This window comes from Tinamus guttatus, unplaced genomic scaffold (genome assembly GCF_059628265.1).
Source record: "Tinamus guttatus ecotype Peru unplaced genomic scaffold, ASM5962826v1 Tinamus_guttatus_pri_ptg000261l, whole genome shotgun sequence".
Lineage (NCBI taxonomy): Eukaryota > Metazoa > Chordata > Aves > Tinamiformes > Tinamidae > Tinamus > Tinamus guttatus.
The window spans coordinates 509,102-524,817 of NW_028288795.1; the positions used below are offsets into that span (position 1 = coordinate 509,102).

The 15,716-nt window shown below is 44.5% G+C and overlaps 1 protein-coding gene across 1 annotated transcript; it reads right to left on the bottom strand.

The window, feature by feature from the left end:
• Window positions 1–165: 165 nt before the first annotated feature.
• Window positions 166–10,264, bottom strand: LMNB2 (lamin B2). The gene is made up of 12 exons (XM_088527084.1): window positions 9,995–10,264; window positions 7,717–7,853; window positions 5,681–5,837; window positions 5,318–5,443; window positions 4,330–4,500; window positions 3,485–3,610; window positions 3,058–3,278; window positions 2,197–2,488; window positions 1,999–2,106; window positions 1,306–1,425; window positions 1,034–1,135; window positions 166–268 (listed from the first exon to the last, which is right to left on the bottom strand). The coding sequence occupies exons 1-12, from the start codon at window positions 10,193–10,195 to the stop codon at window positions 227–229; spliced, it is 1,803 nt and encodes a 600-aa protein (XP_088383210.1). The 5' UTR covers window positions 10,196–10,264; the 3' UTR covers window positions 166–226.
• Between the last annotated feature and the right edge of the window lie 5,452 nt (window positions 10,265–15,716).

A 15,716-nucleotide genomic window follows, 5' to 3' on the forward strand; every position in this document is an offset into this window, starting at 1 on the left:
CTGTTAAAAAATCTGGCAGTTTCATTCATTTAAGTTTCTTTTTCTTTCTTTTTTTTTTCTTTTTTTTTTTTTCTTTTTTTCTTTTTAATAAAAATGTACTAAGGAGTAAACCTTAAAGAAATATGATGATACATATAAAAATAGTTTTCAGTGGCTCTGGAGGGAAAAAAATAAGAAAAGGAATTAACAGAAAAAGTAGCAAATAATATTTTTCTTTTTTCTTTCTTCACATCACTGCGCATCCTCTAGAGGTTGTTCTGGGATCCCCCTAAAATAAGACAGACACAGTTTAACTCAACTATGTTCTCACTAGCTCTTCGTATTGTAAGTCTAGGCTCTGGTTATCATCTCAATTGTAAAAGCATTTTCCCTAGTTTAGTTAGATTCAAGGACACTTAAATAGAGACAAAGCATTGCACAAGCCATGGTCTACTGTAAGAATTTAGATTAATAATGATCACAGATCAAGAGAACCACTTGCTCAAGTTTCAAATAATTCAGTATCTTTTCCAGTATCAGCTGTATACATGATTTTTCTCTCCTTTTCACTCTGCCAACTGTTGATCAGTTATTTCACAATACTTGATGAAGTTTTATGGAAGCACAAAGATGGTGTTACTAAGGAAAGCCAAATTTCAAATGTAGTAATTATATGCTATCAAAAAATAAGCCAATACCTGAAACTTGCAACACTATTCCCCCTTTTCCAGTGTTTAATGGTTATATTCTCAGAACATTTTCTCTAGACTAAGAATGACCCACGCATTTTTTAGAGAAGCAAACACAGGAATGGGAAGAACGTTGACCGCTAAAACTCATCTTGCTAATCTTAAATATGGATTAGCAAGCCCAGGTTTCTGCAATATTATAAATTAGTGATTCATAGGATGTTTTCATGTATACCCTGGCATCCAGACCTGACTTTAGAAAGTTCAGAGCTGTCAAAAGGCGAAGGGACGCCCATAGCCTAATGCCTGATTAATCCAGCTGACCAGGCACAAGCTAAACGTCTCTTTTTAAACCATTTTATTACCTGTTGGTTGAAAAGGTCTTCCTCTCCAAACTCTGCTTCATCCTCTTCCTCCTCATTCTCTCTCACGACTACTGATTTAGTAACAATTCTCACTGCAACTTCCTATACAAAGGGACAGATAAAAAGCTGGTCAGTATACTTACAGATATTTAATCAGTGTTTTAAATTCTCGTATTTTAAAAGGGGGAAATTTTAAAATAATGATTTTTCAAAATGCACTGAAGCATGTGAGATAACCTATCCCACAGCCCTGTTCTAGGGGCACAACCTACCTCTCCGTCGGAGTTGACGAGGTACGTGCGGATGTTTCCTCCGGTACCCCAGCTGCTTTGATTCTTCCAGACGAGAACAGCAGGAGGGCTGTGAGATACACCTGCATCTGCACCCCAGATCTAGGGAGAAAGACACTCTTTATCAGATATTGGTGCACATTTTTTAAAATATATTTTCATACATATTTAAATATATACATATCAAAAAAACCAACAACACTAGCCACAGTTAAAGAGAAAATAACTTAATCTAGTATTTCAGTCATCACTTCTTTCCTGCATATAGCAATCTGTCCAACCACACTCTCAACGGCTGCACTGTATGGACTAGAAACATCAAATGCAGCTTTTATGAGTACTGATTTAGTCTTTTATATAGGTATTTGGTGCAATTGGTACTTTAGTAGAAATAACAGGAACAAATTAAAGGAAAGCTCTTTCCGCCCCCTCCTGAAAAAGGACCTGTACAGACCGAATATGAAACGTAGAATAATAGGAAGAACTGTTCTACTACAGTTAAGGCTGAGAACCTCTAGTCCTAAATAGAAGGTGCATTTGTAGATTAGTAGTTTAACACTTTTAAAACAGGAGAGAGGCCCACGAGAGCAGACATGTTACACCAGGTCGAGCTATACTAAGTGCTAGATGTACAACTGCCACAGTATCAACAAAAGAAGGTGTTCTATGACTTACTGTTACAGTCTGCCCAGCCCGGAGGACATACTTTGGAGTAAATTTGTAAGCAATTTCTTCTCCATCTCCAATTTGTCTCTTCAATCTCCAATTACCCAAAGACTGATCCTAATGGAGAGAATTACAAGTTGATCTCTGTTTTATCAATAACATCTCTATTTAGCTCTTCATTTGTGTTTTCTAGGAGTTGACACTCACCTTCTCCGAGTTGTTCTTAAGTTGAACATACTTGCCCTCCAAGTCTATCTCTTCAATGCTGATACTTCCAGTAGCTGAAGCTTGTTGGGACATTTGAAAGCTACTGCTACTACTGCTGCCACTAATACTTCCAGTGCCAATTCCGCTCGTCCCACTGCCCGAAAGCTCCTCCGCTTCCATCCTTTTTCTTTTGCCTCGGGAAGAGCGAATAACTGACGCGCTGCTACTGCTGCTGCTGGAGGTAGCCCGAGAGACTGTAACACGGGACGAGGGACTTGGAGACAGCTTCAGCCTAGACAGACACAAGCACGTTGTAGGCAAAATAAAGAAAATGGAGTTAAATATGCACATATTTTTAACTTAGCCAGGGAAGTACATACCAAATAAGATGCCACAATATACTCAGTAGTCAGACTATATTACTACATTATTTCCCAGAGTTAAACGCAGCCTCAGTTTGTGTCTGTCTGTCTGTCAGGGGAACTTGCATACAAGCAAAGGGAGCTATATAGCCAGAGGTGACTTCTCAATATATCATGCAACATGGCAGCAGTGCTGCACACCCCTTAGCCTCCTCACCAGTATACCTACCTCATGAGCCTCAGAGTACAAAAACAGAAAAATGAATGTCAAAACCAGAATGATATATTTTACTGTATTTTATGGCTATCATAATATCTTAACCAAGACAGGTGTTCAGGTGACAACACTTGCAAGTGTCACATGCAGCATACTGAGGTATGAAGCCAGTATGACTTTAATGAAGCAAAATTTGGACATTGCTGCTCAAACAGGAAAACACATAAGCAACAAAAACACCACCTGCTAATCCTAACAGAAGCATGTGGCATCTGAACCTACCTTTCCTCTTCTCCTTCCAGGAGTTTTCGGTAAGCACTGATTTCCATGTCCAGTGCTAACTTAACATCAAGCAGCTCCTGGTACTCCGTAAGCTGCTGCTGCATCTGGTCCCTCATTTCTGTCATCTCCTGCTCCTTGGCATCCAGCATCTTCCTGAACTTATCCCGCTCCCCAGCCATCATCTCCTCCAGCTCCCGAATACGATCTTCTGCTGCACTAGCCTAGGGAGAGAGCACAGGGAAACACAGATGGCATTTACGTGGTTAAAGCAAGTTGAAAATCCACCTTCCACCCGAATTAAAATAACAAATATTTATCACCATAAAATTTAGAAAGTGTTAAGAATAGGACAGATATTTGAATTCATCCAAATATTGCTGAGCTTTACAGATATTATTAGAGATAAAAGCAGATTTAGTCTCCTTACCTGTTTCTGAAGGCTGGAAAGCTGGTAGCTGAGAGTTTCTATTCTCATGCGAGCCTCCTTCAACTCCTCCCGAGCTGCACCAGCAGCTTTGTCATTCTGGTCAGAGGCAAGCTTGGCATTCTCCAGCTGGAAGACAGTTTTATACAAGTCACTTGTACTGACTTAGCTATCCTGCAAATACCTCGAAGACACAAGGAGGACCAGAACTGCACACAGCTTCCCATATGACATCCTGTCACAGGGACAAAACACCTTTTGTTTTGTTCCTCCTTTCCCTAGTTCTTAGCACTGTTTGCTTGTTGTTGTATAATACCAAATTCTCAGATTTAGCCTTTCCATTGCTTTTTAACCGCAGACCACGGTCAGAGCAAGAAGCAATCTTTGTTTTCTGACAAGGAGGATCTTAGGTCAGTCCATAGAAGCTCAGCAGCTAAGCTTAATGATGTGCTTTAGAACCATAGTCCACAAAAGCTCAAGCTCCCTGAGCAGGAACTGTTCCCCTAGAAAACAGTCAAATATTTTAAAATATATTTCTCAAACTATGAATTAATGGGAGCCTCAAAATGAAAAGAGAAAAACAGTGCTAGCAGTACAACAGTTTCTCCCAGACAAGGGAGAAGTGGCTATAATTAATGGTAGGTATCTTCAGTAGCCAGACAACTAGGAGCTGCTTTATTCCTTCAGGGAGGGGAAGGAATATAAATATACCTGCAGCCAGGAATTATACCTGTAATAAAGTGCCTACTCCCTCCGTATCCCCTGACTGCCAGGGCAAAGCTTGTTCAAATTACAATTACTTGTAATTAAAGACGGCAGGATGGATGAAAGAGTTTTCTCTCTCCTACCTTAGCCTGGTAGGTCTGCTCCAGCTCCATCTTGTACAGTTTGACTTGTTCATCATGCTGATTTCGCAGATCCTCCAGGGCCTGAGCCATTTTGGATTCATACTCCTGCTGGCGGCTAGTGTCTACCTCAACCAAACGATGTTCGTGCCGTTTCCTGGTTTCCCTGATTTCCTGCACACGCACACAATAAGGGGGACAAAGTTGCACATTAGGGTAAACAGGAGAATCTATTTCATTTAGTCCAACATCATTTAAAAAGTTCCAATATTGCTAAGGATTACTGTATGTGTTAACAGATGCAGGTCACATTTCTCATCTTGCAGGAGAATTCATAAAGGTAATCTAACTTTAAAAGTGCTGTGACCATGAAGGAGTTGAATATAATCATTATAGAGAGAAGCCGAGTCTTTAATTTTCACTCTTAATAATATGCAAATTCCCTTTTTCTATAAACTAGATGACCTTTACTCATTAGATTTTGATTACTAGCAATAAATTAGCAACCCAACCCTTTACTGTCATTTTCAGAAGATATAAATACCCATTTTTCTGGTTTCTGCTGAGAAAGTTTTGTGTTTTAGAGAAGCATGAACTCTCAGTGCCTACAACACTGATCCAAACTAGTGATACACATGTTAATCATGTTGAGCTGTGTACAGACCACACCAGGCTGCCTGTGTGGTATGAGGAGGATACCACTCCTGCCTTCAGGGGAGGCCAAATAACAAGAAAGTGGCTGTGATTCCCGGTAGGATGCCTGGAGCACGGTCATGAGACAGAAATGCAGGCAAGGGCAGCAAAATTCACTTTGTACACTTGAGCAAGGGGTCAAGCAGGCTAAGAAATTCTGTTTTACTATTTAAATCCTTTACAGCAAGGACAATATTATTGACTTCACTAACCAACTGCTAACTAGCCCAGGTTGTAGTCAGTGTGAAGAACAGCTGCATAAACATTAAGGCAGATGGGGTTACTAAGTCAATAGTACCTCCTCAAACACGTTCTTCCTGAAATCCAGATCTTCTTGCAAGCTCTGGCACCGATTCTCCAGGTCCACTCGCATGAGAGTCTCTTTCTCCAGCTGCTTCTTTGCAACAGCATGGCCATCTTCAGCCTGATTAAAAAAAATAATAATCAATTATTTAATTTTTACTGTAACCTTGTTTTCCCACCTGCAAGCCTCTGTGGTCTTAAGAATCTTAAGAATTTTTGTTTCACATCCAAGAGAGCAGAGAGAGGTTAAGCAAAAAGGTAAACAGATCTCCCATATTGTTCAGACTACAAGCCGACAGCAAAATAACAAGTTCTACAAGACACCACCTTTCTAGTACTAAAGCCAAAAGACATTCACCTTAGCCAGCTGGGCACGCAGATCAGCCACCTCTGCTTCCAGAGTGCGTTTCTCATTCAGGACAGTATTGAGTTCTGCTTCACTTCTATGGAAGAGCACTTCAAGATCCTTAATGCGACCTTGAGCCACAGAAAAATCTGCATCTTTCTTTTTGTAGCTGAAAAAGAAAAATAGATCTATTTACAAATGTGTGCACACACACCTTGTGGATGCCTTGGTTACAATTAGGGGTTTCTGTCATTATACCCATTTTGTTACAATTATAATCCCTTATGTCCCAGCAGATGGCTCCCAGATTAACCTGCAACTGCAGGAAGGAAAATAATCATAAACTACTAAGAAAAAACAGTTTGTACCAGTGGGTTGTAAATGTATTTACCCAATAAAGAACATTTCACAGACAGAAAAGGAGAAAAGAAAACAATTTTGACACCCAAGGGATGATGATAAAGCTGCATTACACACAAAGTGTAAAGAGTATTCCTTTTTCTTCTCATTTTGAGCTGCACAGCGTATTTCATTGGTGAGATTTATCACTGTGGATGGAGACCCTGAAGAACAGAGCACATGAAACTCCCACAGAGGTTGGTAAGCATCCCATGCAGTGTTTGCAAAGTAAAAAAAGATGAAAAATCACTGTTGTAGATTACACAACCCTTGTTCCTTCCTCTCCCCAGTCCGTATCCTGTGTCTTGCTTCCTAGACTTGAGATCATTCCTACAGTCCACATCTGGAATATTCATTTGTCTTATACTTCTCACAAACTGCAATTCATTGAATTATTATATGAAGAAAATCTTCCTTATGTGGCATCACTACATCTGCAGAATACCTCTTCATATACTCCAGCATGATGCACATCTCTTTTTTGGCAACTGCAGAATATGTTGATGCACTCTTCTTTTGTGATATGATCTAGCCAGCAGGCCCATTTGCTGTCTCTGCATTTCTGGGTGTAGCTCCCGGAATTTCTCTTTAACCATAACTTTTTTTCTAAACCACTGCTCCAATTTATCAATTGTGAATCCTGTTCTACAACATACACACAGCGTCTCAAGTTCAGCAGCTTGCAAGAGACAAGCAGACAAAACAACCAACTTGTACTTAAGAGAGAGCTGTTTAGCAGTAGCTAGAAGTCTTCAAAATCGGCTCAACAGACACACGCCACACCGTGGGTGTATACGAGCTTCAAGTAATCCTGTCTGGAAGTGTTCTGACTTTACAGCTCCTAATTGGCAAGTGTGACTTCCCACAGAGTGTGAACAACCATGTACATTACACATCCTGCAACTTCCTCCCACTTGCATAAGCCAGGTAGCTTGTCCACACATGCCCACGGAAGGGAAGGAATAGATACAGGGAATGCATGTACGGACAAATGTACCTGGGCAGTGGGTAGAACAAGATACATGAACCAAGTCTCCAGTAACTACTAGAGCTCTCTTTTAGATCTTCCCTTAAAACCCAAGCAAACAGACTGTTTGCTGGCACCAGCACAAGAGGGACAACCTCTGTGACCATCTAAGGCAAATCTGCCATGCAAAATATAATATCTGAAACCAATACCAGGACTACTGGTCAAGGCTTCTAACAGGGAAATCAAACACAACAGGAGCATTGCATAGGACTGGCTGGTATTCATTGCACTTTATGTATTTTAACATACATCAGTTTCTCAGTGCCCTTCACCCCCTATGTGCACGTTCACATAAGGAGACAGCAATGAGACAGAGCAGGCACAACCGATTCTTTCGGCATCTATAAATGCTTCTGATGTATCTAATCAGTTTACTAACCTTGCATCTATAAATACATCTGTGCATATACTAACCTGATGATCTGCTCTGACTAGCTGTGCAAGCAAGCCAGGGAATTTCCCCCAACAAGAGTTATCTTCTGTATGAACAAAAACACTTCCCAAAAACACCACTGAGGGATTTTAAGAAGCACAAGTACTACTGTTCACACTGCAAAGATTGTCCATTAGCAATTTTTTTTTTTTTAAATGCAAGTATAGCACACAGGACTTTCCTTACTTTTTGTTGAACTCTTCAAGTTCTGCTCTCAGTTTGCCTATTTCAATCTGTAGTTTAGCCCTCTCTTTGGCAGTTTCATCCAAAACTCTTCGGGCATCAGCCAGTTCAGACTCATACAGACTCTTGATTCCACTGACCTAGGGTTAAAGGAGAACAATCATTCAGACACGAGAACATCCCAGACTGAACATCAAAGAATCAAAATAAAGCACCAGCTTCTGCTCAACTTTCTTTGAAAAAAAGATGCATGATCTGATTTGTTGTTTATGAATGCTGTACATAGAAACATTCTGAATTAATGTGCTCCTGTAGTTAAAAGTGATCTAGTTCTTAAGATAAGATGTAATGTTTATTCTCAGTTGAACATAACATACTGCACGTTTGAAGTGCACACATCTTCTGAAGAGGTAAAGTGCTACATACGATTATCATATTTTAAATCACTCTCCTTCATTTCCAATATCACAGATCGTCAGGATTGCAACTGCAGCAGTTTCATCTTCAAAAATAAAATGCAAAGGATGTATTTTTTGAAACACAAGTCCGAGGTCCAATTCAACTTTTCTGCCCTTGCACTACTGGCTAAAGAAGAACCTGAAACACGAAGAATTTGTGTTTTGGTGTCCAGAGATGACTTTTCACCTCTCTGCCTCAGAGGATGAGCATCTACAGACCTCTCCCCACTCCAGGGCCACAAAAAAAATCCCCCCAAAATAGCTATTCACACCAAAGCCAGCCAGCTGCAAGTCTTCCATCCTTTTAATGTATTTATTTATGAGACAGGAGCATCTGAGAGGATGCTCTTATTCACCGCCTGACAATGAAAGTCTCTTTTACTAGCACTTTAAGCTACTCTAAACAGAAGCAACTGAAACACATAGCAACTTCCAGCACAGAGAGGCAGAAGTCACCCGAGAGCAGTAACACTGTCAATCACTGCAGGAAATAAAGAACAGAGCAGAACTTTACCAAAGGGATGCAAAAAGATTGTAAATCCATGATAAAGCAAACTTTACATAATCAAACTGAACCAAAGGACAATTCAGGATGTTCTTTCCAAATCATAAGAAAACTACAACTTGTTTAGTTTCAGCACTGGTATGGGGGTACTATGTGCGTGATAACGTTTGGAATCCGTACTGAGCAGGCAGTTGCAAGGCCTTCCATGGAGATCTAACTTTATCTGTGAATTGGGACACCCTCCCCAGCACTGTGCCAAGTGGGGGGGGTTGGTTGGCACAGGATAGGTGGGACTGTCCCCAGCAGGGTCACCGACCACATCCTTCCTCTACATGGGAAGGAGAGTCCCAGCGGGGGAAGTAGATACAGCAGAATAGGGAAAAGCAAAGCATGGCTTAGGTAAAAAAAAAAAAAAAAAAAAGTAATAATGAAAAAAAAAGTTTCAGTCAGTTTGCCGCCAAGATTACAGGAAATGGCCCAGATTCCATAGCATGAGGGGGACAATTAGCAAAGAATACTTCACACTGCAAGGACATCCTTAGTTCTGGAGAGACTAAAGATTTTCTCCTGTAAGAAGCAAAGTTTGCCTAAACCTTTTCAGGTTTTTCCCCCTGAGCACCCCAGCAGCCAGGGCAGGGACCATACAGAAAAGGTGACGTTCAGGATTGCGTTCACTAGCACACCAAGAAGGCTCAGCCTTCACACAATATGTGGTAGCTTTGTCTGGGATAAGGCAACAGGCTACAGATTACAGCAAAGAGCCGCACAGACTCGCACAGAAACTTAGAGGACTGTATCGGCAATGGGAAGATCCTGTGAAGCCCGTTTCATGCTGTACATGCTACCTGCACGAAACAGGCACGGTCGCTTGTAATTTCCGTGCTAGACCCAACACCTGGACTCCCAAGAAGGGCAACGGCTCTCCAGCCTCATCCCAAAGCAGCGACTCCTGCACATCCAGCCCGCAGTCGCAGCCCGCTGTGCCGCTCCAGCCCAGCCCCAGCAATTGTCACTCAGTGTCACCGCCGGCCCGAGATTAAGTGTCACCGGGAGCCCCCTGGAGCCATCCTGACACCCAGGGACACTCAAGACACACGCGGACAGCGACTTCCCCGCAGAGACCCCGAGCTCTGCCCGCAGCGGGACAGCAGGGCCCCGCGGCGCCCCGGAGCCGCGCGGGCCGCGCGCGGCGTCGCCCACCAGGGCGGGAAGCGGCCTGCGGAGCCCGGCGCGACACAGCCCCGGGCCGGGGGCTCCCGCCGCCGCCGCGGACACCCCCGAGCAGGCCCAGCGCGGCCGCCCGGGCCTCCCCCCGTACCTCGCGAGTGGTGACCTCCTCCTTCTCGGAGATCTTCACGAGCAGCCGATCGTTCTCCAACTCCAGAGCCCGCACACGGTCGATGTAGACGGCGAGGCGGTCGTTGAGCTGCCGCAGCTCCTCCTTCTCCTGCAGGCGCGAGATGCGGGTGGGCGACAGCGGGGTGCCGCCGGGGGTGCCGCGGCTCGGGGTGCCTGACATGGCGCTCGCTTGGCGGGAGGGCGGGCGGGCCACGGGCTCATTCAATCGAGCCGCAGCAGAGCAGGAGGGCGCGCTAAGATGGCGGGCGTCGCTTCCCCCGGCCGCCGCGCCGCCTGGGAAATGGAGTCTCGGCGCCAAGATGGCGGCGCCGCCGCGAGGGGCGTGGCGGGAACTGTAGTCGCGCCCGCCGCCATTTTGTGAGGCGCGGGCTGTGAGGTGGCGGTGGGTGATTTTGTGCGGTTGCTTCTTTGCCTCGTTGAGGTGATGGTTCCGCTTTGCTCTGTCGCGAGTTTATAATTTTGCCGAACTCTTCTGTGAGGGCTGAAATTTTGTAGGCCAGTTGTGGCAGTTGGCTCGTACTGAGAGTTTCAAAAAAAAAAAAACGACTATTTATTAGGCTTAATTTTTAGAGGTTTTATTTGCAGATGTTAGGCATTCCTTCCAGATTTTCCTGAGGGGATACAATGCCTCCTATCCTTCAGTCGGGGAATTAAATAAGGAAGTTACCCTTAAATCCTTTGGCTGTCTCAGTGAATACAGCCAAATTCAACATAAAAGCAGCTGGAAAGTTTTGCTTCCTAGAGATTTGGGGCATCATTTTTTTTCCCAGATTGTGTTTTTACAAAACAGACCTCAATTCCAATCTGCTCTTACACATTAAGAGGTATAAACTGATTAAGATTCCTATGAGCTAATTCTCTACAGTACAAAGTGTGCAATGAGGAAGCGATGTGCACGAGAGGGAGGACAGATCTAGAGAGAAAAATAGTAGAAAGGGCCAAAAAGTGCTGCATGCTTAACATGAGCAGAAACACATAGCATAGACTGGACAAGTAGGTGCAACAGGGCTTACATGTTCACTTGAAAGGATTTGTGTAAAAATAGGCATCTGCCCTGAAGTCATTTGGACTTCTGTAGACAACAAATTCATCCAGAAGGTTCATCCCACCTGGGCTCAGGTATCCCTCATAGGATGGATCTGATTTGGGGTTATTTTGTCTCTTTGCTCCAAAGAGAGCTGGGAACAAGCGTTTCCACACGGAGCTCTGTGAAGCCCTGGATATCCCCTGGAGGCAGTTCATGAAAGATCACCAAAATGAAAGCAGACGGATCAGTGCCTGTCATTTCTAGCAGCATTTACTCCACTTCAGCAAGGTAAGAACAGTGCTTTTTTACCACTAAGATACTCTTCATCAGTGATGGTCTAACCAGGCCACCCTACAATGCACAACTCAATGTGAAACTCCAATTGAAATTGCAAACCACTCTCTTTGACTTGAGTTTGTCTGGAAAAACAAGAGGGAAAAAGAGACTACAAATCCCAGGGTGCCGTGGCCTCTCCGCTCGGAGTAAAGGCCGGACACGCTTCCCGCATCCGCTCGGAAGCCTCCGGAGCCTCCTCCCTCTGCGCCGTTTTCCTCCCAGGATTTGGGTTTGAAGCACAGTTGCGTGTTTTGAATTTTGGCGCCCGCCTGCAAACTGTAACCCAACTGCTGCTGGAGCAGCTCCAGCCCTCGGCCACGCGCCACTTGCGGGACCGGCTGGGATGTTTGCGCTGGGAATCTTGGAAATAGAGCCGCCTTCCCCCGGCACAGCACGGGGGCATTTGGGAATGCCACGCCATGCACTTTCCATGACCCTTATGCCTTCCAACACATATAGTTTCCAACACCAGAAAATATAGGGGAAGACCAGCAATAAAATGTGGTCATCTTAAGCCAGAATAAACTATTTTAGGAATTCTAAAAGCTTCTGCATAGGCATTTGTTTAGGTTAGCTCATTTCTTCTAATGATTTGCCACTGCACCCCACTCTGTCATACCGTGGAAATCCTTCTAAACCCTTTGGTGCATTTTGATTGCTAATGTGATCCAGGTGTAAATCCCACTTGCTCGTGAAGCTCAGCCAAAACTCTTTTTTTTTTTTTTAATATTGAGGTGAATACTGTCTGTTTTAGCAAATTGCCTTTCTTCAGCAGTAAGCAGAACACTTGTAAATATGCATATACATACATATATATCATCTTCTCTCTGTTGGCTGAACTTTTACATTCATTTTTCCTTTTGCTGCTAGAAAGCACTTGGGGGGCAGGTTGGGGAGAGGAAAGGACCAGCTAAATAAGGGAAGTGTAAAGACATAAAAGCTGAGAGGCAGCTAGAGAGCTGCTGCTTTAGATTGAGTATAATGTTTTGGTCGTGGAATTAGCATGAGTCCTCTAGGATTGCTCTAGTGAGGTGGTTTAGTATTGAACCAGAGTCATTCATCTCAAGTCTTAGTGGTTATTTTCTTGTTAAGGACCTCGGTAATTCAGTGCTTCTAAAACATTTAATAATAAAACTCCTTCTGTGCTTTCAGAAGGTAGGAATGATTCCTTAGCTCGGGACAGAGGCATTTGTGGTTTAATAAAGGGACAGTGTGAGGCTCTGGCAGCCTTACCTGCTGGGGCGGCAGAGGGCCAGGACACACAGTGCATCTCTGTCCCCTCAGCTGTCCCCTCAGCACCCCAAGGCTCTGCCTGGCCCATTCCCTCATTTCTCATTTGGTAGAAAACAGAGCCTGGCATATGCCTGGGGTGAGAATTTCACCTTGACAGCAAGCCAGGAACTTGGAAGTGCCCTAGGCTCAGTGCTGTAGCTCAGAGGTACTTCCAACATATCCGAGTGTCTCACTAGGATAAGAATAAATTCTTGGGATGTCAAAGAATACAGATAGCAGTGGAAGACTCTGCCTAGCACTGGAATGCTTCTCCCATGAGGTATGTGAAGAGGTTGCTCACGCCCAGTGCTACAGACAGAGTGAAACCTCCCAAATCCTTTCATGGAGAGCGTCGTCTCCATCGTCTGCCGGCCGCTTTTGGGTGTAACCAACTTTCTGATGCGATCTTGGATTTCATAATGACATTTTCACAAATCTGGGGACACAGGATCTCCTGTTACTTCTCACCTCAACTGAATCTCCAGAGAAGGAGACTCTACAACCTCTCTGGAACAGGCTGCCCAGAGAGGTTGTAGAGTCTCCTTCTCTGGAGATCTTCAAAACCCGCTTGGACGCAGCCCTGTGCCACGTGCTCTAGGTGACCCTGCATGTGCAGGGGTTGGACTAGATGATCTCTAGAGGTCCCTTCCAACCCTAAGCATTCTATGATTCTATGATTCTATGAACTGCTTTAGTGTCTCAGCAGCTGCTTCCAGGCCTTTCTCATTCTACCCTGATCTGCACTTTATTACTCACACATCTTGTCTTTAGTAGCAGGATCATTTCTGTCTTCTTTGTGGTCGTCAGACTTCCCCTCTGCTTGTGATCCCTGTCTGCCTCTGAATGGCCTGTCTGTGTTTAATCGATGCCTCAGATATGCTGATTCTTTCTGGGAAGGGGCAAGAATGCTCTAAGAATTGAGGATGTCGCACAGAACATACTTTCATCAGCCTAAATCCAGCCCAGCTTGACACTAACTAGAGGTTACTGGCAGCTTCTGACAGTCTGGGAGAAGCACCCTGTTTCCTCCACTGTAGAACTCTTATCTTGTCACAGGTATCTGCTCCACATTTCAGTTTTCATTTAAAAATGCACAAGAGCAATGGAGACCTTGCATTCAGTGCAGGTCATTTGCAGTCTTTATCAGCCAAATAAAGTGTTGTTGTGGTGAGTGACACACAGCAGCTCTCAGGACAGCGTTACTTAAGGAGCCGCCTTCTCGTTTGCTCAGGAATTCTTCCAAAATAATAGGGGGACAGATTTCTTGGCAATAAAATACCACCGAAAACAAATTAAGGGGGCAGGTAGGAACATGCCAGCATTTCCTGGAAGTCTGGCTGCAGGCAGCCATGGAGCCAGGGGAATTCATGGGCGTCCCTATTTACACAGGTAAGCAGCACAATTCATCTAAGATCAAGGAAAGCTTTATTTACATCCCTTTTAAGGAAATATGGGCCAACAATCCCTGAGAGTATCACGTTTTGTCCGTTGTGCGCAGAGCTGAGATACTAGCTGCATTTTTAGGAGCCCTGCGGTTGTGTGGGGCAGCCCCAGGTTCTCCGTGGAGTTCGGCTTTCCTCCAAACACAGGGAAATCTCTGATCTCGCAGCCCTTTGGCAGCCGTAGGCGAGGAGGCTGGGGCCGGGTGCTGAGGTGCAGCTTATCTGGGTTCCCGGGGCTGCTCCATGAGCCCGGAGCAATCTCGGCTCCACGCTGCTCTCGGGATCACGGCCAGCCCTGCTACCACGGGCGTGCGCAGGGCTCACACCCCTGCCCTGATATTATATAAACCCTTGGCACTGATCTCAAAACGCGAGTGAAAACAAACCCAGTGTTTTCTTTGTTTTCTTTTTTTTTTTTTTTTTCAAACCAACCATTTGGCGCCTTATTTTCAAATCCACAGACCAACTGCTGCTGGCTCGGTGCCCATCACCATAGAGCTTTTTACATATTTTCCTCCAGCAGCTGCAGTAACCTCCTATGTACCCCATGTCCTGCCAGGCTGACTCAGCCTCTGTGTCATGCTCTCACTGGGGAAGGATAAGATTTCCATTTTATTCTCTTATAAAATTAGTGTGGTAGGAGCTCATTTTTTTTTTAGCAAAGCAAGGTGAAAGCAGAAACCTTTGGCTCCCCTTTGAAAGATAATGAGTGTGCTATAGAGTGACATGAGAATTCGGGAATGCGGGATTCCTTAAGGCATTCCTTGATTTCCTCTATCAAATATAAAGATATAAAGCTTACAGTGTATAGGTTTCTGGAGGGAGAGAAGACAGGCCTGTGGATGTAAGGAAGGACGTGCATAGCTTGTGATTAATAAGGCAGATGAAAGCCCAGCGCGACCTGAAGGAAATGAGAATTTTATTCTAAAAACTCTGGACATCCTCTTGCTGACTTCTGGCAAATTCTTCCCATGCACCCAATGTAACAAGCGCATTCTGACCCCGAGGGCGTCAACAGCAGCACAAGAGGAGGGACAACACTGACTTTCTGCTGGCGTCGCTACAAAACATTGGGTGTATAGTACAAGGCCACAGAAACGCAAATGGGATTAATTTCTGTCCAAAATGAAATCTGCTCCTCCAGAACAGAAAGGTTGTTTCAGCTTGCAGAAGAACTGGGTGAAAATCAAGGCATTCCATTGCATGCCAACAGAGTTAGAATCTATTAGCTGGGCTGTAAAATCCAAACAGCATTTTATTTTTAAGTTCCAGTGTAGCCCCAGAAGGGTTAAATCTTTTTTTTTTTTGGTGGATGAAAACAGCTTGTGTGAACTGCTTGGACTGGAGGGGAGCGCTGGCAGCTGCGGGGAGTTCATCTGCTAAGGCAGAGCAGAGCTGCCCTGGCCAGGTGGAGGGAAAGCGTCGTTCAGCAGATGCTCCAAGGACAGGCAGTGGCTGTTTTCCATCTTTTTTTTTCAGGACCATGTGGATGTGGGAACAGATGCAGGTCTGGAATGGCATTAGGGGTGGTTTCAGCACCACCGTGCGCTGTGAAAGGAGACATTGTGCGCAGCACCAGGAACGCACGTGGCCGTTCCTGGTCA